At 52.7% G+C, this 16174-nt stretch overlaps 1 protein-coding gene across 1 annotated transcript; it reads right to left on the bottom strand.

Annotated features, from left to right (window-relative positions):
- Nucleotides 1-529: 529 nt before the first annotated feature.
- Nucleotides 530-15273, bottom strand: MCM6 (minichromosome maintenance complex component 6). The gene is made up of 17 exons (XM_038751773.1): nt 15100-15273; nt 14306-14452; nt 13314-13424; nt 12155-12404; nt 10661-10826; nt 10097-10242; nt 8955-9105; nt 7763-7904; nt 7018-7159; nt 6214-6321; nt 5533-5688; nt 4935-5063; nt 3759-3920; nt 3008-3143; nt 2638-2805; nt 1292-1431; nt 530-992 (listed from the first exon to the last, which is right to left on the bottom strand). The coding sequence occupies exons 1-17, from the start codon at nt 15204-15206 to the stop codon at nt 873-875; spliced, it is 2481 nt and encodes an 826-aa protein (XP_038607701.1). The 5' UTR covers nt 15207-15273; the 3' UTR covers nt 530-872.
- Between the last annotated feature and the right edge of the window lie 901 nt (nt 15274-16174).

Below are 16174 nucleotides of genomic sequence, written 5' to 3' on the forward strand. Positions count from 1 at the left end.
GAAGGAAAAGCAAGAGGAGGGGACCCGGGTTCTAATGCTCTTAATCCAGTGAATGGAAGAACGGAAGCCTGAGAGACTCAGTCCAGTGCTCGGCACACAGTAAGTGCTCATCAAATACCAGTGATTGTGACATTTGTGAGACCATCATTCCAGCCCCGAAAACCTGAAAACAGCCTGATTGAAATTGTGCCACATTTAATGCTTTCCCCGGAAAAGGACCCCTCCCTCTCCAATCAAATTCAAAGACATCCTTTGGTGCATTCAGGGCAGAAAGGGGAGGGCAGCTAGCCAGCCACCTGTGCCCCCTCAAACGCACCTTGGTTTACTCTGCGCCACTGTCATCCCTTTGCTTCCTCCGTCTTCTCTTCTCTAGGTAAAGGAGTCCCAGTTCCTTCGCCCTCTGCTCAAGGGACCAGTGGGACTTTCCTGTCAAATAAAAGAATAAACCCCCACCGTTATTCTCTGGTTCAAGATAGAACTAGAGGAATCAGCGGTCAATCGCTTAGGAATAAATCCACCCCACACCAAGTTTACAACCAATTGTTTTATTTGTTATTCCAAACGTTAGAAAAACCTGCCACTGCTTTCCCCAGGGGCCTCTTGAGCAACACCCAAGGCAAAGGCACCCTAGGGCAGCAGAGCGGAAGAAGCGGTGGTTCCAGACTGTGATCCCTGGCCTCGGGGTGAGGCCCCTGCTGCCATCAATAAAGCGTCCTGCCAAGGGTGGGGCTGGCAGAAACCCAGACTCCGGCCCATACCCCCAAGCTGCTCTGCTTTGGTCATCCGCCATGGCTCTTCGCACCCAGAAGAATGTCAGGTCCCTCTCGCCCCCAAACCCCTTCACGCTTCCAACTGCGACCACTTCGGAGAGCTCAATCTTCCAGGAGGTAGTTGGGGTTCACCACCAGGTAAGGGTCTTCCTCGAAGCTCTCTCCTCCGCCATCGGCAGCACCGCGCAACCCTGCCTGGGTGAGCTCAATGAGAACGTGGTCCTGAAACACAAATGCTGTTTTCACTCCGGTGCCCGCATCCCCAGAGGTACCGAGCTCCCCTGGGTGGCAGCCAGGTCCCTCCATCACCACCCAGAACCACCTCAACCACGCACCCGTAGTGACCAAGAGGGATCTGTTCAATCTATTCCTGGGGGCCTTCTACTGGATGCAAACTCTGGACTGGGTTCAGAGCATATCACCCATCATCAATCGTATGTCCAACCTGAATAACTTATATCCAACTACCCAACTGCTTCCATATGCCGTCATTTACTATTATAATTATTATTACTACATACATAGTGAGTGAGCCGGTGAATGACTTTCTCCACGATTCTCTTTTTCTTTACGAGCTCCTCTTCAGAGTCTATTTCTGATTCGATCTCCTTCAGATACCAGTTCACAAGCTCACTCCTCTTTAGAGCTGACTCATCCTCTTCTGCAAAGAGAAATTATTTTTCCCAGGGAACAGGGTACTTTTCTGACAAACAGAAGCAATTATTCTTCGTTTACATGTGCAGCAGATATTCCCCCGACTGGTGACCTGTTGGTGGCCCGGAAAACCCTCCAACTGGGGCTTGGGACCCAAGCTGTCACCAGATTCCAATGTCAAGAGCCTCTGCCAAGGGGACAACCTCCTGTACGTGAGCAGCGAACCCAGGGAGCAAGAAGGCCCACTCCTGCACCAAACCCCTTGGGAAGTAAACTGACCCTCTAGACCGGTAAGCTCGCTGTGGGCAGGGAATGTGCTCTACCAACTCTGTTGTACTGTACTCTCTCGAGCCCTTAATAAAGGGCCCTGCAAACAGTAAGCTCTCAATAAATTCTGTTGATTGATTACTTGATCGACCGACCAAAGAGCTAGTGATGCAGAAGTGGCCAGGGGAAAGCGAGTCCCGCAGGCCTGGCCTTCCAACTCCTGCGCCTCTCCCTCCCATGCTCCCAAGATGGACTTGCACAGTCAGAACTCGGTCTTGAGTTTCTAGGCTGCTCAAGGACCCGAAACAAATGAGTTTTGCGCCGAGAGTAATCATGACAGTTATAATAACAACTAATCAGAGCAAACTGCTGGGGAAATGGCACGGTGGAGTGGATCGAGCACGGCTCTGGGAGTCAGAAGGTCATGCGTTCTAATCCTGGCTCCATCACTTGCCTGCCGTGTGGCCTTGGGCAAGTCACTTCATTTCTCTGGGCCTGTTACCCCATCTGTAAAATGGGGATTAAGACTCTGAGCCCAGAGAGGGACAGGGACAGGGTCCAGCCCAATTTGTTCGTATCCACCTCAGCGCTTAGTACATTGCTCGGTACATAGTAAGCGCTTAACAAATACCAAAACTACAAAAGCTCTCTTCCTCTTCAATAGCATTCTCCTCCTTCCACCTTCTGGACTGGGAACTTAGGGAACCCGGGTCACTGAAAGATAAACTTGTGGCCTACAGGACCCCTGGGGAGGGATCCCTCTCGGCATCCTCCTGGGGGCTCCCCCTTGGGCTCCGGGAGTCTGTGGCAGCCACCGGGCAGCCGCACTGACCGTGACCAGGGCGGGGGACCCCTTTGGCTGGGCTGGCAGTCAACAACCAAGTTTAGCAGCTGGGGCCGGAGGGATTAAGAGGGCTGCCCGACCCACTCAGATCTGGGTGCTCACCTTCCTCTGCTTTCCTGAGGTGCAGCACAAGGAGGTTGGAGACGCGGCAGTACTCAGAAAAGCCGAGCCTCAGGGCCGCTTTGGGAGCCGCCTCCCCAGGCAGCTCTTCACGGTGGCCATTGACTTCACTCACAAGCCCATTGACTCCGGCAGGAGCGGCTTCGTGGCCTGCAGAAAGGGTCAACACGAGCAACTGTTTGACATTGATTCTGCGCTCTGGACTCGGCGTCCCTTCCGGCCTCAACCCTCCCCACAAACAACCCGAGGCGCTGGGCCACTGACCGTTTCCCAAACAGTCCCCCGAAGGCCCCCCAGTCAACCGATCGAGAGGGTATTTAACGAGCCCAGTGCGGGGGTCACCGTGCCTCACCATTTGCATCGTCTTGGGCCTCTTCTTCCTCCATCAGGGCCTCCTCCTCTTGATCCAGATTGACATCTGGCGTCTCCACGCGGATGATGGATTTGTTCAGGAGCCGGAATGCCTCCTTCACGTGTTTAGGTTGCACCTGGAACACCCAAACAGCCCTCACCTTACTGGAATTGGCTGGGAACCTGCCTGGAATAGCGGCCTTCCTTCCCATTATGCACCCAGACCCCCAGCCCTGTCCAAGGGGCAAAAGAGTACCCATGCGGCTTTGGACCGGTGGGTGGTCTGTCTCTGGCAGTCAAGTAAATGGCAAGTGACCCAGAGGTACACACTGACCTCGTGGCAAGATGCCTCCAAACCACCACTCACTTGTCCTCTGACAAAAAAATTCCACAGCCCATCCGCACAGCTCCTCAGATTGCCCCTTCCCAAAGGCAGACCTAAGGACCCCGCCAGGACCCTCAGCCTTTCTCTTCCTGCTCTGCCCGCCCTGGAAGCACCACCCACTCTAAAGGTCCCGACTCCCCGGTATGGCCACCTTCCCAGCCACCCTGGTTACTGTTTCCTCCCACCAGGGACACGACTCATGCTTAGGACAGAAACCCCAGAGGGGAACTCTGGGGCCCATCCAGACCTCTGGGCCGGACGCGGACCAGCCACACCCTCAGCAAGAGATCTCTCTCTTTCCCATATCCATTCCAACGCCATGTACCCATCGCTCCCACCCGGGTCCCACGTCTCCCTAGGCACCAACCTCGTCACAGCAGTGCATCCGAGCCATTGACTCAGAGAGACGGATCATGCTCTCCAGCTGCCGCACCGTTATCCGCCACGAAGACTTGGTCACCCCAGAGCCGTCCCGTTGGCGCAGGCGTTTATACTGCTCCACGATGAAGTCCTCTGACTCCTTAGAGATCTGCGGGGAACAGTCCGGGGAGATGGGACAGTCAGAAACAGTCTCCTCTCTGTGGGGCCCAAGGCTGGAAGGTGGGTCCAAGGCAGACCCACTCACCTCTCAGGCGGGGTGGTACCCGAGCCACCCAGATGGCCAGGCCCGTCTGACAAGTCCGCTCTGATATGCAAGGCGCCGATGTTCCTGAAAACCTTAGCCACAGATCACCATCCCATCAGCGAGAGCTGGTCCATTTCCACTTAAATGGGGCCCAAACAGATGAGGGATGCAGTTTGTTCTCCTAACCTAACAGTTTAATGGAAAGCTCAAGGGCCTGGAGCACCTTGGACAGTAAAGAGTAGCAGGCAGAGGGCAGCTCAAATGACATTTCTAAAAGTTGCCTGACACGCCACCAGATGCTTGGGAATGTGCACCCGCCAATTCACTCCAACAAGAAATGAATAAACCAACAGAAAAGTTATGAAGTCTCTCACTTCACCCAATGAGGAACTTAAGAGTGTCTAAGTTGCAAAATGACTGCCATATTCCCATGCAAATGATACTAAGTGGATGGGTGCTGCTAAACAGCCTTGTGAGTCGTCCATTCAGTTCCCGAACATCCCGCACCCTGGAGATGCCAAAAGCCAATCCCGGATCTTTCATGGGAACAGCCCAGGCAGGTGACTCTACGGGTGGAATATTTGAGCCCTTGGCCTCATCCTTCTACCTCCAAGTCTTTTCCAGAACTAAACCGAAGAGCAGTGGACAGATGCCGTTTTCACCTCCTGCCCTGCCCAGCCTTTACTGGAGGCCTAATGAGCAGAGAGGGGCAGCCAAGAGGGGAAGGAAGGGAAGGAGAGAGGACACAAAGCCCACCTGGGTGGAAGGCTGGAGCCTGAATAAAGAGATGGCCGTCTTGGCCAGCTCTTAACAAGCATAGGATTATCGGTCTGGGTTGGCAGCTGCCTGGCACATACCCAAAGCCCAGCTCCCCCTGCTCTGCCAAGTCATACGGGGCAACAGGAAAAACCACTTTACCTTGGGTTTGAACTGCCTCGCAAAGAGCAGGTACCTCCTGATGTCATCGAGCGAATAAACACGATCAATGGACTCCTCTATTCGTGAGTGCAGATCCACAATGCGTCTGGCAATGGCGTAATCGGTGACCTAATTGGAAATAAGAGGCTAGTCTGTTCAGTCCTAGCCTCAACCAGTGTCTTCCGTGTCCCCATTCCAGCGCCAACTGGGGCCTGACCAGCCAGTTGGCTCTTCCACTAGACTAAGCACCACTTACCTGCCTGGGTTAGGAGCTGCCCTTGGGAGGGCCAACCAGCCCCAAAGACCCAGGCATTCAGAGCCACAGAACAGAGATGTCCGAAAGCGCCCTGAATATTTGACAAGGTCCTACTACCTGACAGTAATTCAGAGGTGCTGGGGGGGGGTGGGGAGAGAGAGAGAGAAAAAAAAGGAGGAGGAGGAGGAAAAGAGACTGTTTTGCTTTGATGGCAAATGCCACCTATGCCTAGCCCACCCAGGGCCAGCCTTTCCCCATTCCACTCTGCCCGCTGGCCACCTGGGCCCCGTTGAGCCGATCCGACATGGAAGCCGCGGGGAGGCAGACAGCTCCTGCAGTTACCTCATTGCATTCATCCACGAGAATAAAGAAGAGATCAAATCGTGACATGATAGGAGCAGACAGGTTTATGTTCTGCTTCAGGGACTTCGAGCGGTCGTAGTGTCCGCTCACTGGATTTGCTGCTGCCAAAATTGACGTCCTTGCATTAAGAGTTGCCTGGAAAAATAAAGCGCGTTAAAAGGACTTTGAGAGAAAAGCTGCCCTAGAGAAACTAGAGGAACTCTCCGAAGTCTGGTTTCTTTGGTAGTGTGTCTGGGCAAACTGTGCACTGGGGGTAGTGTGTGGGTTGGAGGGATGGGGTAGATGGGCAATAATGGCATCAATGTGCAGGCTCCTGTCCAAACAATAAGCCACTCAAGCAAGCATGCATTCTTGATTGCCAAACATGTACTGCCAGGATGCATCTACTGTATAACCAAAGGTCTCGGGCATTTGTCACTTCAGTGCTTTCACCAAGACCTCGGCAGCTTAGAAGCTGAAAAACTAAAAATGTTTGTGGACTCAGAGACGCTTCAGCATCAGGCACAAGCTTTACTTGACTGGATGGAGCACTCTGCTTTGTAAGCCCATCTGCTTCAGTGGCCAGTCAGCTGAGGAAGTGGAATCCCAGGCTGGGTGCCTGACACCAGCCTTCACCTGTCAGGTGGCTCACAAAGTGGGTGGGAGGCCTGGGATAATTACCTTCACTCCTGCCTTGGTGATGGAGATGGTCTGCTGCTCCATGGCTTCATGAATGGCCACCTGGTCCCTCATGTCCATCTTGTCAAACTCATCTATACAGCACACACCCTGGAGCCCCGAGAGCAGAGCAGTTAAACTCTCCACTAGCATCGCCACCTCTGCCAGCACCAAACCCGCCCTGGGATGGACTTGGGGAATTAAGCCCCCATTTACTTTTGAGAGAGACGAGCTATTTATCCCAACTCTATAAACACGGCGGGAGTTTACGTAGGGGACGGCCGGTGTTGCTGACCAGGTCTTGGGCACCCAGAAGCGCGTACGAAACGGAATACCACCAGACCATGGGAGCTTATTCAATACCAGCCACTGGTCCAAGCCCTGGTATGTGGGGGCCTCATCACATTCCTTAGTCACAGCAGCACTGGGATTTAGTCAATCAAATCAATTGATAGCTGGGATTTATTGAGTGCTTAATGTGTGCAGAACACTGTACTACACACTTGGAGGACAGGACAACAGACTTGGTAAACATGTTCTCTGCCTACAAAGAGCTTGTAGCCTATAGAGGGAGACACACAGACATGTACAGAAGTGCTGGGGGACCAAGAGTGGGGTGAATATGAGCTACTTAAAAAATACATATCCAAATGCAAGGGTGACACAGAAGGGAAGGGGAATAGGCAAAATGAGGGCTCATTACAAATGCGACTCCCTAATCCAAAGGGGAAATCTGAACTGCCAGTGGAAAATAGGCCCCGAGTCTTTCCGACGGGTCCTTTTCACGAATTGATACTCTGTTCTTACGTTATCAGCTAGCATCAATGCTCCGGCTTCAATGACAAACTCGTGGGACTCTTCATCTCTCACGACAGCTGCCGTGAGACCGGCTGCACTGGAGGCTTTGCCACTGGTGTAGACCGCTCGGGGGCTAAACTCTTCCACGTGCCTGCTCAGAGACAGCCGAGAAACCCATCAGCCCGCCCCTATCTCCCTCAGGGCACGCTTCCCAGAGAACACCGGCCGACGAGGGTTATGTGCTTTGACATCTCTCTGGACTGGGGCCAAGTGAGAAGCGATGCACTCCCTGTTCCTGGCGACCCCTTCAGCCACCCCCAGACCAAATGGAAAGGAGTAATAGGCCACAATAGGTCAAGGTTAAGAATCTGAAGCCTTTCCCTCCCCGTTAGTCCTTACAGGCACACAGCACTCAATCCCTGTCACATGGCAAGATGAAAATACAGCCTAAGTGGTTCAACTGTTTTAAACGATGGAGTGAGGAATGGCTTTATCAGTTTAAGTTTCCACATGACACATATCTGAAGGAAATGTTCAGGTAGAAAACCAATGGTTAAAAATTGGAACCTTAGGCTTCAAGCTCTTGCCATATTGTCTGTTTTAAGGACGGCCGAGTTTTGGGGCCCTCGTCCGACCACAGGGCCGGGCCTGACCTGGCCAGGCTGCCACCCCAGCGACAAGGGCCTCCCGGTCCTCACGGCCCCGGGCTCCTGAAACCCGCCCAGGGGACCTGTCCTCGACCCTGGAGACTCACTTCAGAAACTGGCTCTTGGCCGTACTCGGGTCACCGACGATGCACACGTTGACATCCCCTCGCAGGGAGGTGCCTTCCCCCGTGGTCTTCGGGACCCCACCGAAGAGCATCAGTAGGACACCCCGCTTCACCTCATCATTGCCTGCAGGGGAGAAGCTTTTGATGAGACACAGCAGGAAGCTCCCTGCCAGCTCTGAGGAATTTTGGTTGGGTGATGGTCTCTGAGCCTCACTATGATATGGGCTGTCCAGGGAGCAGCCCCCGGTCCTGGGCCGGAGCAGTACTGAATCAGCCTGGGAAGATAGCCTCCTCCGGCCCAGCCCGGGAAAATGACTGCCACCCGGCTCCTCAGATGCTCACTGGGAAAATGGAGATGGACCTGCCCATCCCTCCCTCCCTCACAGCAGTAAAACTAGATTAAATAGAACAAACAGCTTTGGGGATCACGCAGTCGTCTCTTAGATATCACCTTCCGCCCTACTCAGCTGCGTGTGTCTACCCAAGCGCTTCGGGCCAGCACTCTGCTTCTCCCAGGGGGAAGATGACAACAGAATCAGCTGCTCCGACAGCACAACCTTACGCTGCGCCTGCCCTCTTAAAGTTTGTGGGGGAATTCTCCCTTTCCCCGCTGACAGCTGATGCTCTTTCACCGCACTATTCCATCCCACCGAGGCTGGAATGCCAATCTATCACGAGCGGGTGGAGCCAGACTTCCCGACAAGATAGCTGCCGGCAGTTAAGAGGCTGGAAGCCCGCATTCAGGAAGCGCAGACCTGCTTAGTGATCACTGGCTCTTAAAAGAGCCCAGAAAACCCTAGGCAGCTTGAGACCCAGGCTAGTGTTGGTTGCAGTGAAAACCTCAGTGGAAAGAGAAGAACTCAGTGGGGGGACAGGGAGTTCCCCAATCAGCTTGGACAGGGAGTGGCAGCCTCGGGTGGCCAAGGCTCCCACCGAGCCTGGAGAGATTTGGGTCAGTCGCTACGCTACTGACTGGAAGCTCTGTGAGCCTTGGGGCACACGATCTAGGTTGCCATGAAAGGTAAGGATCTCTTTAGGGTGGTTTGACTGCAGTCCAGGTCCAGAGGCAGGGCGCTCAATTAGATGACCTCTCGGAGACTCGCCCAGCCCAAGTATTCAGATAGCTGCTCCCATTCAACGCACAACTCTTGGCAGGGGTAGGGGGCTCTCTCACCATGAATAGTAGGGAAGAGGCTGGTGCAGAGGTTGTGGTACAGGTTCTTATCCTGGCTCATTTCAAATACTTTCTCCCACTCCTTCACAGACATTTGGTTCTTGATGCTCTCGGCTGTCTGCTCTTCATCTCGGAGCTCTTTCCCACCAAACTAAAAAGAAAATGGAAGAGTTATTGAGAAAGCCACTGTGCCTCTGGAAGAATCAGAGAACCCACACCAACAGCATTCAAATCTGCCATAAAAACCTCTTGGGCTGCAGAGAGAGAGTCAAAATTCAGAGGTAAAGTAAACCTAGCAAAAGTCCTCCAAACCCTAGATAGGTGATCTCCATCACTTCAGCTAGATTGAAAAGAGACATTACCGAAACAGACCCAACACAGGTGCGGAAATGAGACATAGAGAGACTGAGGCAGCAAGAGTCAGAGTGATAGAGATAGAGAAAACTCATAAGGACAAGGACTAGAAGCTACGGCAAGCTAGGCCAGGCCAGGGCTGGACTAACCCAAGCTCAATGGAACGAGTGCTCTGATCCCAACATCTCTGGACTCCCATGCCAGGAAAATCACAGCAGAGGTTCCTTCATTTTCATCCAGATGCTCAGAGCCAAGGAGGGCAGCTTGTTCACATCTTAGTTGAGCTTATAATCGATGCAAAGGGGCGAGCCGATAGGGGAAATAGAGGGCTTAGTCTGGGAAGGCCTCTCTGAGGAAGAGGGTTTTGAAGGTGGGGAGAGTGGTGGTCTGTCAAATATGAAGGGGAGAGTTGCAGGCCCAAAAGAGAATGTGGTCAGGGAATCACTAGTGGGATAAATGATCAAATATCACTGACTGGTTGATTAAAACCCCTCTCACGCCTTCAGACCTGCCCGATGCCAGGTGCCCCCTGCCAGACATTCCGGAACCAGTAGGGCCTTGGGAAGAGGAGCTGAAACAATGGAAACTGGAGAGCTCCAAAGACCGCCCAAGCGGCCGAAGATACTCAGCGAGTGGCACTGAGCGTGTTGGAATGCGGCACAGGACGCTCACCAAGAACTTCAGGGCTCCAGACACAGATGCTGCAATGCTGCAGCAGCAGACTAAGGCCCTCACTTCCACAGCACCGTGGGCGGAAACAGGGTGACCCCCATTTGGACCAGACTCACCCTTGGGTTAGTTGGTGCAACGTAGCAGGCAAGGAAGACCAGCTTGTATGATAGGTCTCGAACGCCAAGGGCCCGGAGTCCTCTCACCCCCTCGGTCTCGTACCCTTCGACGCCACTGACCCGGGAATCCGTCTCTGCTCGTGCTCCTTTGAAGAGGAAGGGATCCCGAACCTTAGCACCAACCAGTCAAAGCCCAACCAGCCGTCTAATGCAAATTGCAAAGGAGTCAGGGATGGTACAAATCCATCCACAGCCCCCCAAATCCCACTGACAGTTTCCCCCTTCTCTTGACACCCACCCCATCAAACTTCTCCTGAGGCCAGCAAAAAGCAGCAAAGTTGGTATTTGCAGTTTCACCCTTGCCCTTCTCCAGCCCACATTCTAGTGGGAGACTGCACACTGAGGCAGAGGGGCGAGTACAAGGACAGCGTGCCCGGCTAAGACAATCCTGGATAATCAGGCTGGCCCCCAGCACAGGCTACAGGTGCCTCGCTTGGGGCTTGTGGCCAGTAAGCAGGTGGACGGGGGCTCGTGGAGGCCTGGCTTTGTGGCAGAGGGACTCACCTGGGGTGCTCAGCTTGGCAACGTCCGGCACTACAATCAGGGTCCCCGTGAAGTCACATCGGTCCCCGGCCTGGGCCGACTCCACAGCTTCAGCTCGCAAGATCACCTCCAGGCTGCGGGGGATACTCCCCCGAGGGAGCTCTGCTTGAGTCTCCTGAACACGCACCTACCACAGGGAGAACAAAACAGCGCAACGCTTGGAAGGAAAGCAAACAGGCAGCTCCGGTCTCCTGGTCACTCCCTGACCTCCCCAGCCTTTACCTTACCTCATGTTTTGATTTCTGACAATGCCCCCACTGGCACCACTCTCCACCCCCAGAAATCTTCCTTACAGAAACTTTGTCTCGGCCACGTGGACTACAGCCTAAGTGATTATTCCTTGCTACTCCAGCTTCTCCTGCCACTCCATCTGCAATGGAGTCATTCTCCTTGCAGGGTTGGGATGAGGAAAATCAGAGGCATAGAAATGCTAAGCGGTAACTTGTAAAGCATACCACCTAACCCAAGAGCAAGTGCAATTCTAAAATGATGCCTTCTGAAAACAAAGCAAGTCCGGGTATTGAGAAACACAGGCTGTGCTTGCTACCAGAGAGGTAGCATTTTGGATAAGATGAGCGCAGGAAAAAATTGAGTCCATATGTGCGTGCGGCAACTAGACAGGAGCCTATGCGCCACTCCAGGTTCAGAGACTGGGCCCATCGAGCTTTCTAAATGGTTGCCCTTTCCAACCAATCAGAGATGATCTCATCATGGGAGATGATGTGTCTGTTGCACATGTCTGAACAACTGGGGTAGAGCCATTCCATCCTGGGTTGGGCCAGAAACTCCAAAGACATTTGGAGGAAGCGCTGTTCTCCTCGGCCTTTTTGTAACTTTCCCACTGGCAACCCTTTACCCATCTCCCAACCTCCTAGAACCCCTCAATGTTTTCTGTCGGCACCCCCAATCTAACCAACCCATAGCCCTTCTATGTCCTCCTTCCTGAAACACGGGACCAGAATGGCACCCGGACCAGGGTTTCGGCATGGAAAAAAACTGGCCTCTGGTTTGGTTTCCTCATTTTCCCCCAAGCGCTCTAGGGATTAACAGGACATTTGCTCTTTAGTTTCTAATGACTCTGAGTGCCTAGATCGGTACTAGCAGTCCATTTCAGCAGTTGATGTAGAAATCCCAATTTGACATGCTCACGGCCTCTTCCCTCAGGGCAGAAAAGAGGACGATGACTCAACCCCTAACCTAAATCCACAGACCAAAGATGCCACTTGGTGAGGCCAGCTGTATTTTCAACACGCGAACTTGAGCCTTCGGTTGGAGGGAAAGACGAGGATGAAAATGAGACTCTCTCAACAATCTCAGCTGATGAATCACCATGGTGTCTCCCCGACTTGCCAACACATGAACTCAGAGGGCCTAACAAGCCGACTGACGGGGCCCGCAAGGTGTTACCACCTGCTGCAGGGAGCCCAGTTGGCCCACTAGACTATAGGTACGTACCTTTTGGAAGTCGACAAATCTGGACTTGTTGGTGTCCAGCAGGAACCGCCTCCTGTTGGCGCACACGGGGTTTCTGCAGATGCTGGGCTGGGTGTACTTAAATTGCTGCTCCACATCTCTGATGGCCGTCTGGCAGTCCAGGCACAGGAAGGTCCCGCTCACCAGTTCCGGGTGAACCGGGTGGGTGCGGACCACTTGCCCGCTGATGCGGGTGAGCGACCCGATCCTCGCGGCCGTCAGCTCTCGAATTCTGTCGAGAGACCCCCCCATCCCCGTTACCCACGTGCCACCTCTCCAGGTGAGGTGCCCACTATCTCAAAGTGAAGTTGGCAGCAAAATGCTCAGTCCCACGAATTACATGGGGATTTCCCATTGACAGACAAGGGTGTGCCTGGCGACATCAGCCACAGTCAAGGCAGCCTAGCTCTTGCTCAGGGGACTGTTTCTTCTTGCAAATTCCTAGACATCACCAAAGGAATGGGAAATGGACCACTAATTACTTCATTATTTTCCAGGTTTTTGAAACGCCTACTATGGTCCATAAGCAAGTGTCAATTTCTTCCCACTGCTTATAATTTTAGAAAAGAGGAAACTGGTTGCAAGTTCTCCCCATTATTACTTTTGCAGTGCCATCAGCTCAAGCCATGTCCCAGTCCCACTTAGACTGCTGCTAATAACAATGATAGCTGTAATCACTGTGGTATTTGTTAAGCACTTACTATGTGCCAGGCACTATACTAAGCACTGAGGTAGATGGGAGATAACCAGGCCAGATGTGACCCCTGTCCCAGAGGCTCACGGTGTAAGTGGGAGGGAGAATAGACACTAAATCCCCATTTTACAGTTAAGGAAACTGAGGCCCAGGGAAGTTAAGTAACTTCCTGCTGTTGACATCATCACTCATTTTGCCTCCTCTTTCAGAATTCTGGCTCTGCCGTGCCATCTTCTGACGCCTGGTTTGACCTGATCTCTACAAAACTACGCTGACAAAAAGACCTCTCAGCCATCTTATAAATTATTCTGTCTAAATTCTATCCAAAACCCCACAAACCCTCCCCTCACCACATCACCATAACTGCATTAGGGAGTGGTTTGGTAGTTCGGAGTTCTCTCCCTCTGAAGAAAGATAAAGGGAAAGAGAGAAGAGATAACTTCTTACTTGTGTCTAGTAGGCAGGTCTTGAAATGCAACATAGAAATCCTTCGCAAAAGGAATCTCTTTCCGGTCTTTGACAAAGGTTTTCAATGCTCGGCAAAGATAAGGGTAAACCCTGGAACAGAACAGAAGTTCACTTGGGTCCTAGCTGACAGGCCACCCTCCCCAAGCCAGCCAGGAACACCCCCAGCCTCCCGGCACCACCATAACATCACAAAACTGACCAGATCAGGCCTGTCCTTCTGGCTATGGTAGCCAGTGGGCAGGATTTGGGGAGCTTCTTTCCCGCTCCAGGGTGGGTCTCCTAGCAGGAGAATCCTCAGCCTAATTACAGTTGCTAAGCCCACTTCAATATTCCAAGAATCAGTGATGAAATATCCCACAGCAACCCTGGAGTGTAGGCATTTTGATAAGAAGAATACTTATGCCATTTATTAAGCCCTTCTTAATATCATTCAGTGCTCATCCACCCAGAGTGTGCAACAAAACACGCAATTAGCTCCACCACAGTTCCCCTCATTAAGGAAGTTCTAGATCCTCTCTCATCCTTTATCACTACAGAAGTCCAGTTTAGGGGTGAGGAAAGTGGGTCACGGGGGAAGGGGAAGGTGTGGAGCCATGAAGTAATAATACAAAGGAAAACCTGTCAGAACTTGAAAGCAGACTAAATGTGAAAAGTAAATGAGAGAGAAGTTGAAAGCGTCACTACGGTTGCGGGACGGGGGAGTGGTGACAGGGCTGACAATGTCTGGAAGTGAGGAAGAGGGAAGGGAAGGTGTTCGGGTTTCAGCACACTATGTTTCAGCCAGCCAGAGGGCCCTGTCCCAAAGCAATAGAAGATCTGAGAAGATATTATAGCAATTAAAGAGAGGGCATAAGAGGAGCTGTAGATTTCAGACTGAACACGCACAATGACTGCCCCACTACCCTCCTATTCACCTCTTTGACTGAGCAGCTTAAATTCCTGAATTTCAAAGAACCCAACAGACAACTTACCTGTAGAACTCCTCTTGGACAGTGGTAGACAGCTGCTGGTTAAACTCTTCCAAGTCCACAAAGCTCACGACTAAAGTGTTCCTCTCTGGACGAATCAGCTCCTCTGCCATTTGCAAGTATTTTATTTCTCCATCACTGCTCTGGAACCTGCGGACACCAGGATTGAGGAGAGAACTCTAACAAATGGACCTACCCCTCTATATGCAAGGAAGGGACGGGGGTAGGAGAACCCTACGGATGAGGTCACCGAGGCACCCAGGGTTTGGTGAGTCGCCCAAGGTGACGCGGCGGGGGCGGAATTGGAACCCACGTCCTCCGACTGCCCGGCCCGCGCTCTTCCCACTGGGCAGCACTGCCTCCCTCCGGGGGAATGTCTGACGGCCCCCGGGCCTCGGCTGGCGGCGGGGTTGGCAGCGGCCCTTCAAGGCCCTGCTGAGAGCTCACCTCCTCCAGGAGGCCTTCCCAGACTGAGCCCCTTCCTTCCTCTCCCCCTCTCCATCCCCCCTTCTTACCTCCTTCCCTTCCCCACAGCACCTGTATATATGTATATATGTTTGTACATATTTATTACTCTACTTATTTTACTTGTACATATCTATTATTTATTTTATTTTGTTAGTATGTTTGGTTTTGTTCTGTCTTCCCCTTTTAGACTGTGAGCCCACTGCTGGGTATGGACTGTCTCTATATGTTGCCAACTTGTACTTCCCAAGCGCTTAGTCCAGTGCTCTGCACATAGTAAGCGCTCAATAAATACGATTGATGATGATGATGATGATGAGGGGGTTACTCACTCCTCCAGGAAATCCAGGAAGAGCTTCTGGCACTTCTCGGCCACCTCATCGCGGACCGCCAGGTGCGGGGCCCCGGCCCCCGGCTCCGCCGCCGCCACCAGATCCATAATGACGCCGCGACCCCGTCGCCACCGAGTCCGCTCCGCTCCGCTCCGGTTCGGTCCGGTCCGATCCGGCTTCTCCCGCCGCGCGCAGCCGCACACCGCTCCCCCGCGAAGCCGCCCGCGCGCCGCCACCACCCACGTGACGGCCCGAGCCAATCAGAAGGCAGGACCTCCGGCCTCCGCACCAATGGGAAGCCGCCGGGCGGGGCCTCGCTTCCCGCCCCCTTCCCCGCCGTCCGGCTTTTCGCGCCAAAAGCTGGGGAGAGAAAGATGGCCGCGGCCTGAGGCGGCTCCTCATTCATTCACTCAATCATCAATCGTATTTACTGAGCGCTTACTATGTGCAGAACACTGTACTAAGCGCTTGGGAAGTCCAAGTTGGCAACATATAGAGACAGTCCCTACCCAACAGTGGGCTCACAGTCTAAAAGGGGGAGACAGCGAACAAAATTTATTGAGCGCTGTGTGCAGAGCACTGTACTAAGTGAGGGACTGTCTCTATAGGTTGCCAACTTGTACTTCCCAAGCGCTTAGCACAGTGCTCTGCACACAGTAAGCGCTCAATCAATACGATTGATGATGATATACTTCCCAAGCGCTTAGTGCAGTGCTCTGCACACAGTAAGCGCTCAATCAATACGATTGATTGATTGATATAGAGACGGTACCTACCCAACAGTGGGCTCACAGGTTGGCAACATATACCTCCCAAGCGCTTAGTACAGTGCTCTGCACATAGTAAGCACTCAATCAATACAATTGATTGATTGATATAGAGACAGTCCCTACCCAACAGTGGGCTCACAGTCTAGGAGGAGACAGAGAGCAAAACAAAACTTAACAAAATAAAATAAATAGAATAAATATGTACAAATAGAGTAATAAATACGTACAAACATATATACATGGGTTTGAATCCCGGCTCCGCCAATTGTCAGCTGTGTGACTTTGGACAAGTCACTTCACTTCTC

The sequence above is a fragment of the Tachyglossus aculeatus genome, chromosome 9 (genome assembly GCF_015852505.1).
Source record: "Tachyglossus aculeatus isolate mTacAcu1 chromosome 9, mTacAcu1.pri, whole genome shotgun sequence".
In the NCBI taxonomy this organism is placed as follows: domain Eukaryota; kingdom Metazoa; phylum Chordata; class Mammalia; order Monotremata; family Tachyglossidae; genus Tachyglossus; species Tachyglossus aculeatus.

Excerpts from the sequence above, each read along its gene's own strand:
- MCM6 (XM_038751773.1), bottom strand. The coding sequence starts at position 15,206 with ATGGATCTGGTGGCGGCGGCGGAGCCGGGGGCCGGGGCCCCGCACCTG. Across the intron at positions 10,243-10,660 it reads TGCCAAGCTGAGCACCCCAG|GAGCACGAGCAGAGACGGAT; the intron begins GTGAGTCCCTCT and ends TCCTCTTCAAAG. Across the intron at positions 7,160-7,762 it reads GCCAAGAGCCAGTTTCTGAA|GCACGTGGAAGAGTTTAGCC; the intron begins GTGAGTCTCCAG and ends GTCTCTGAGCAG.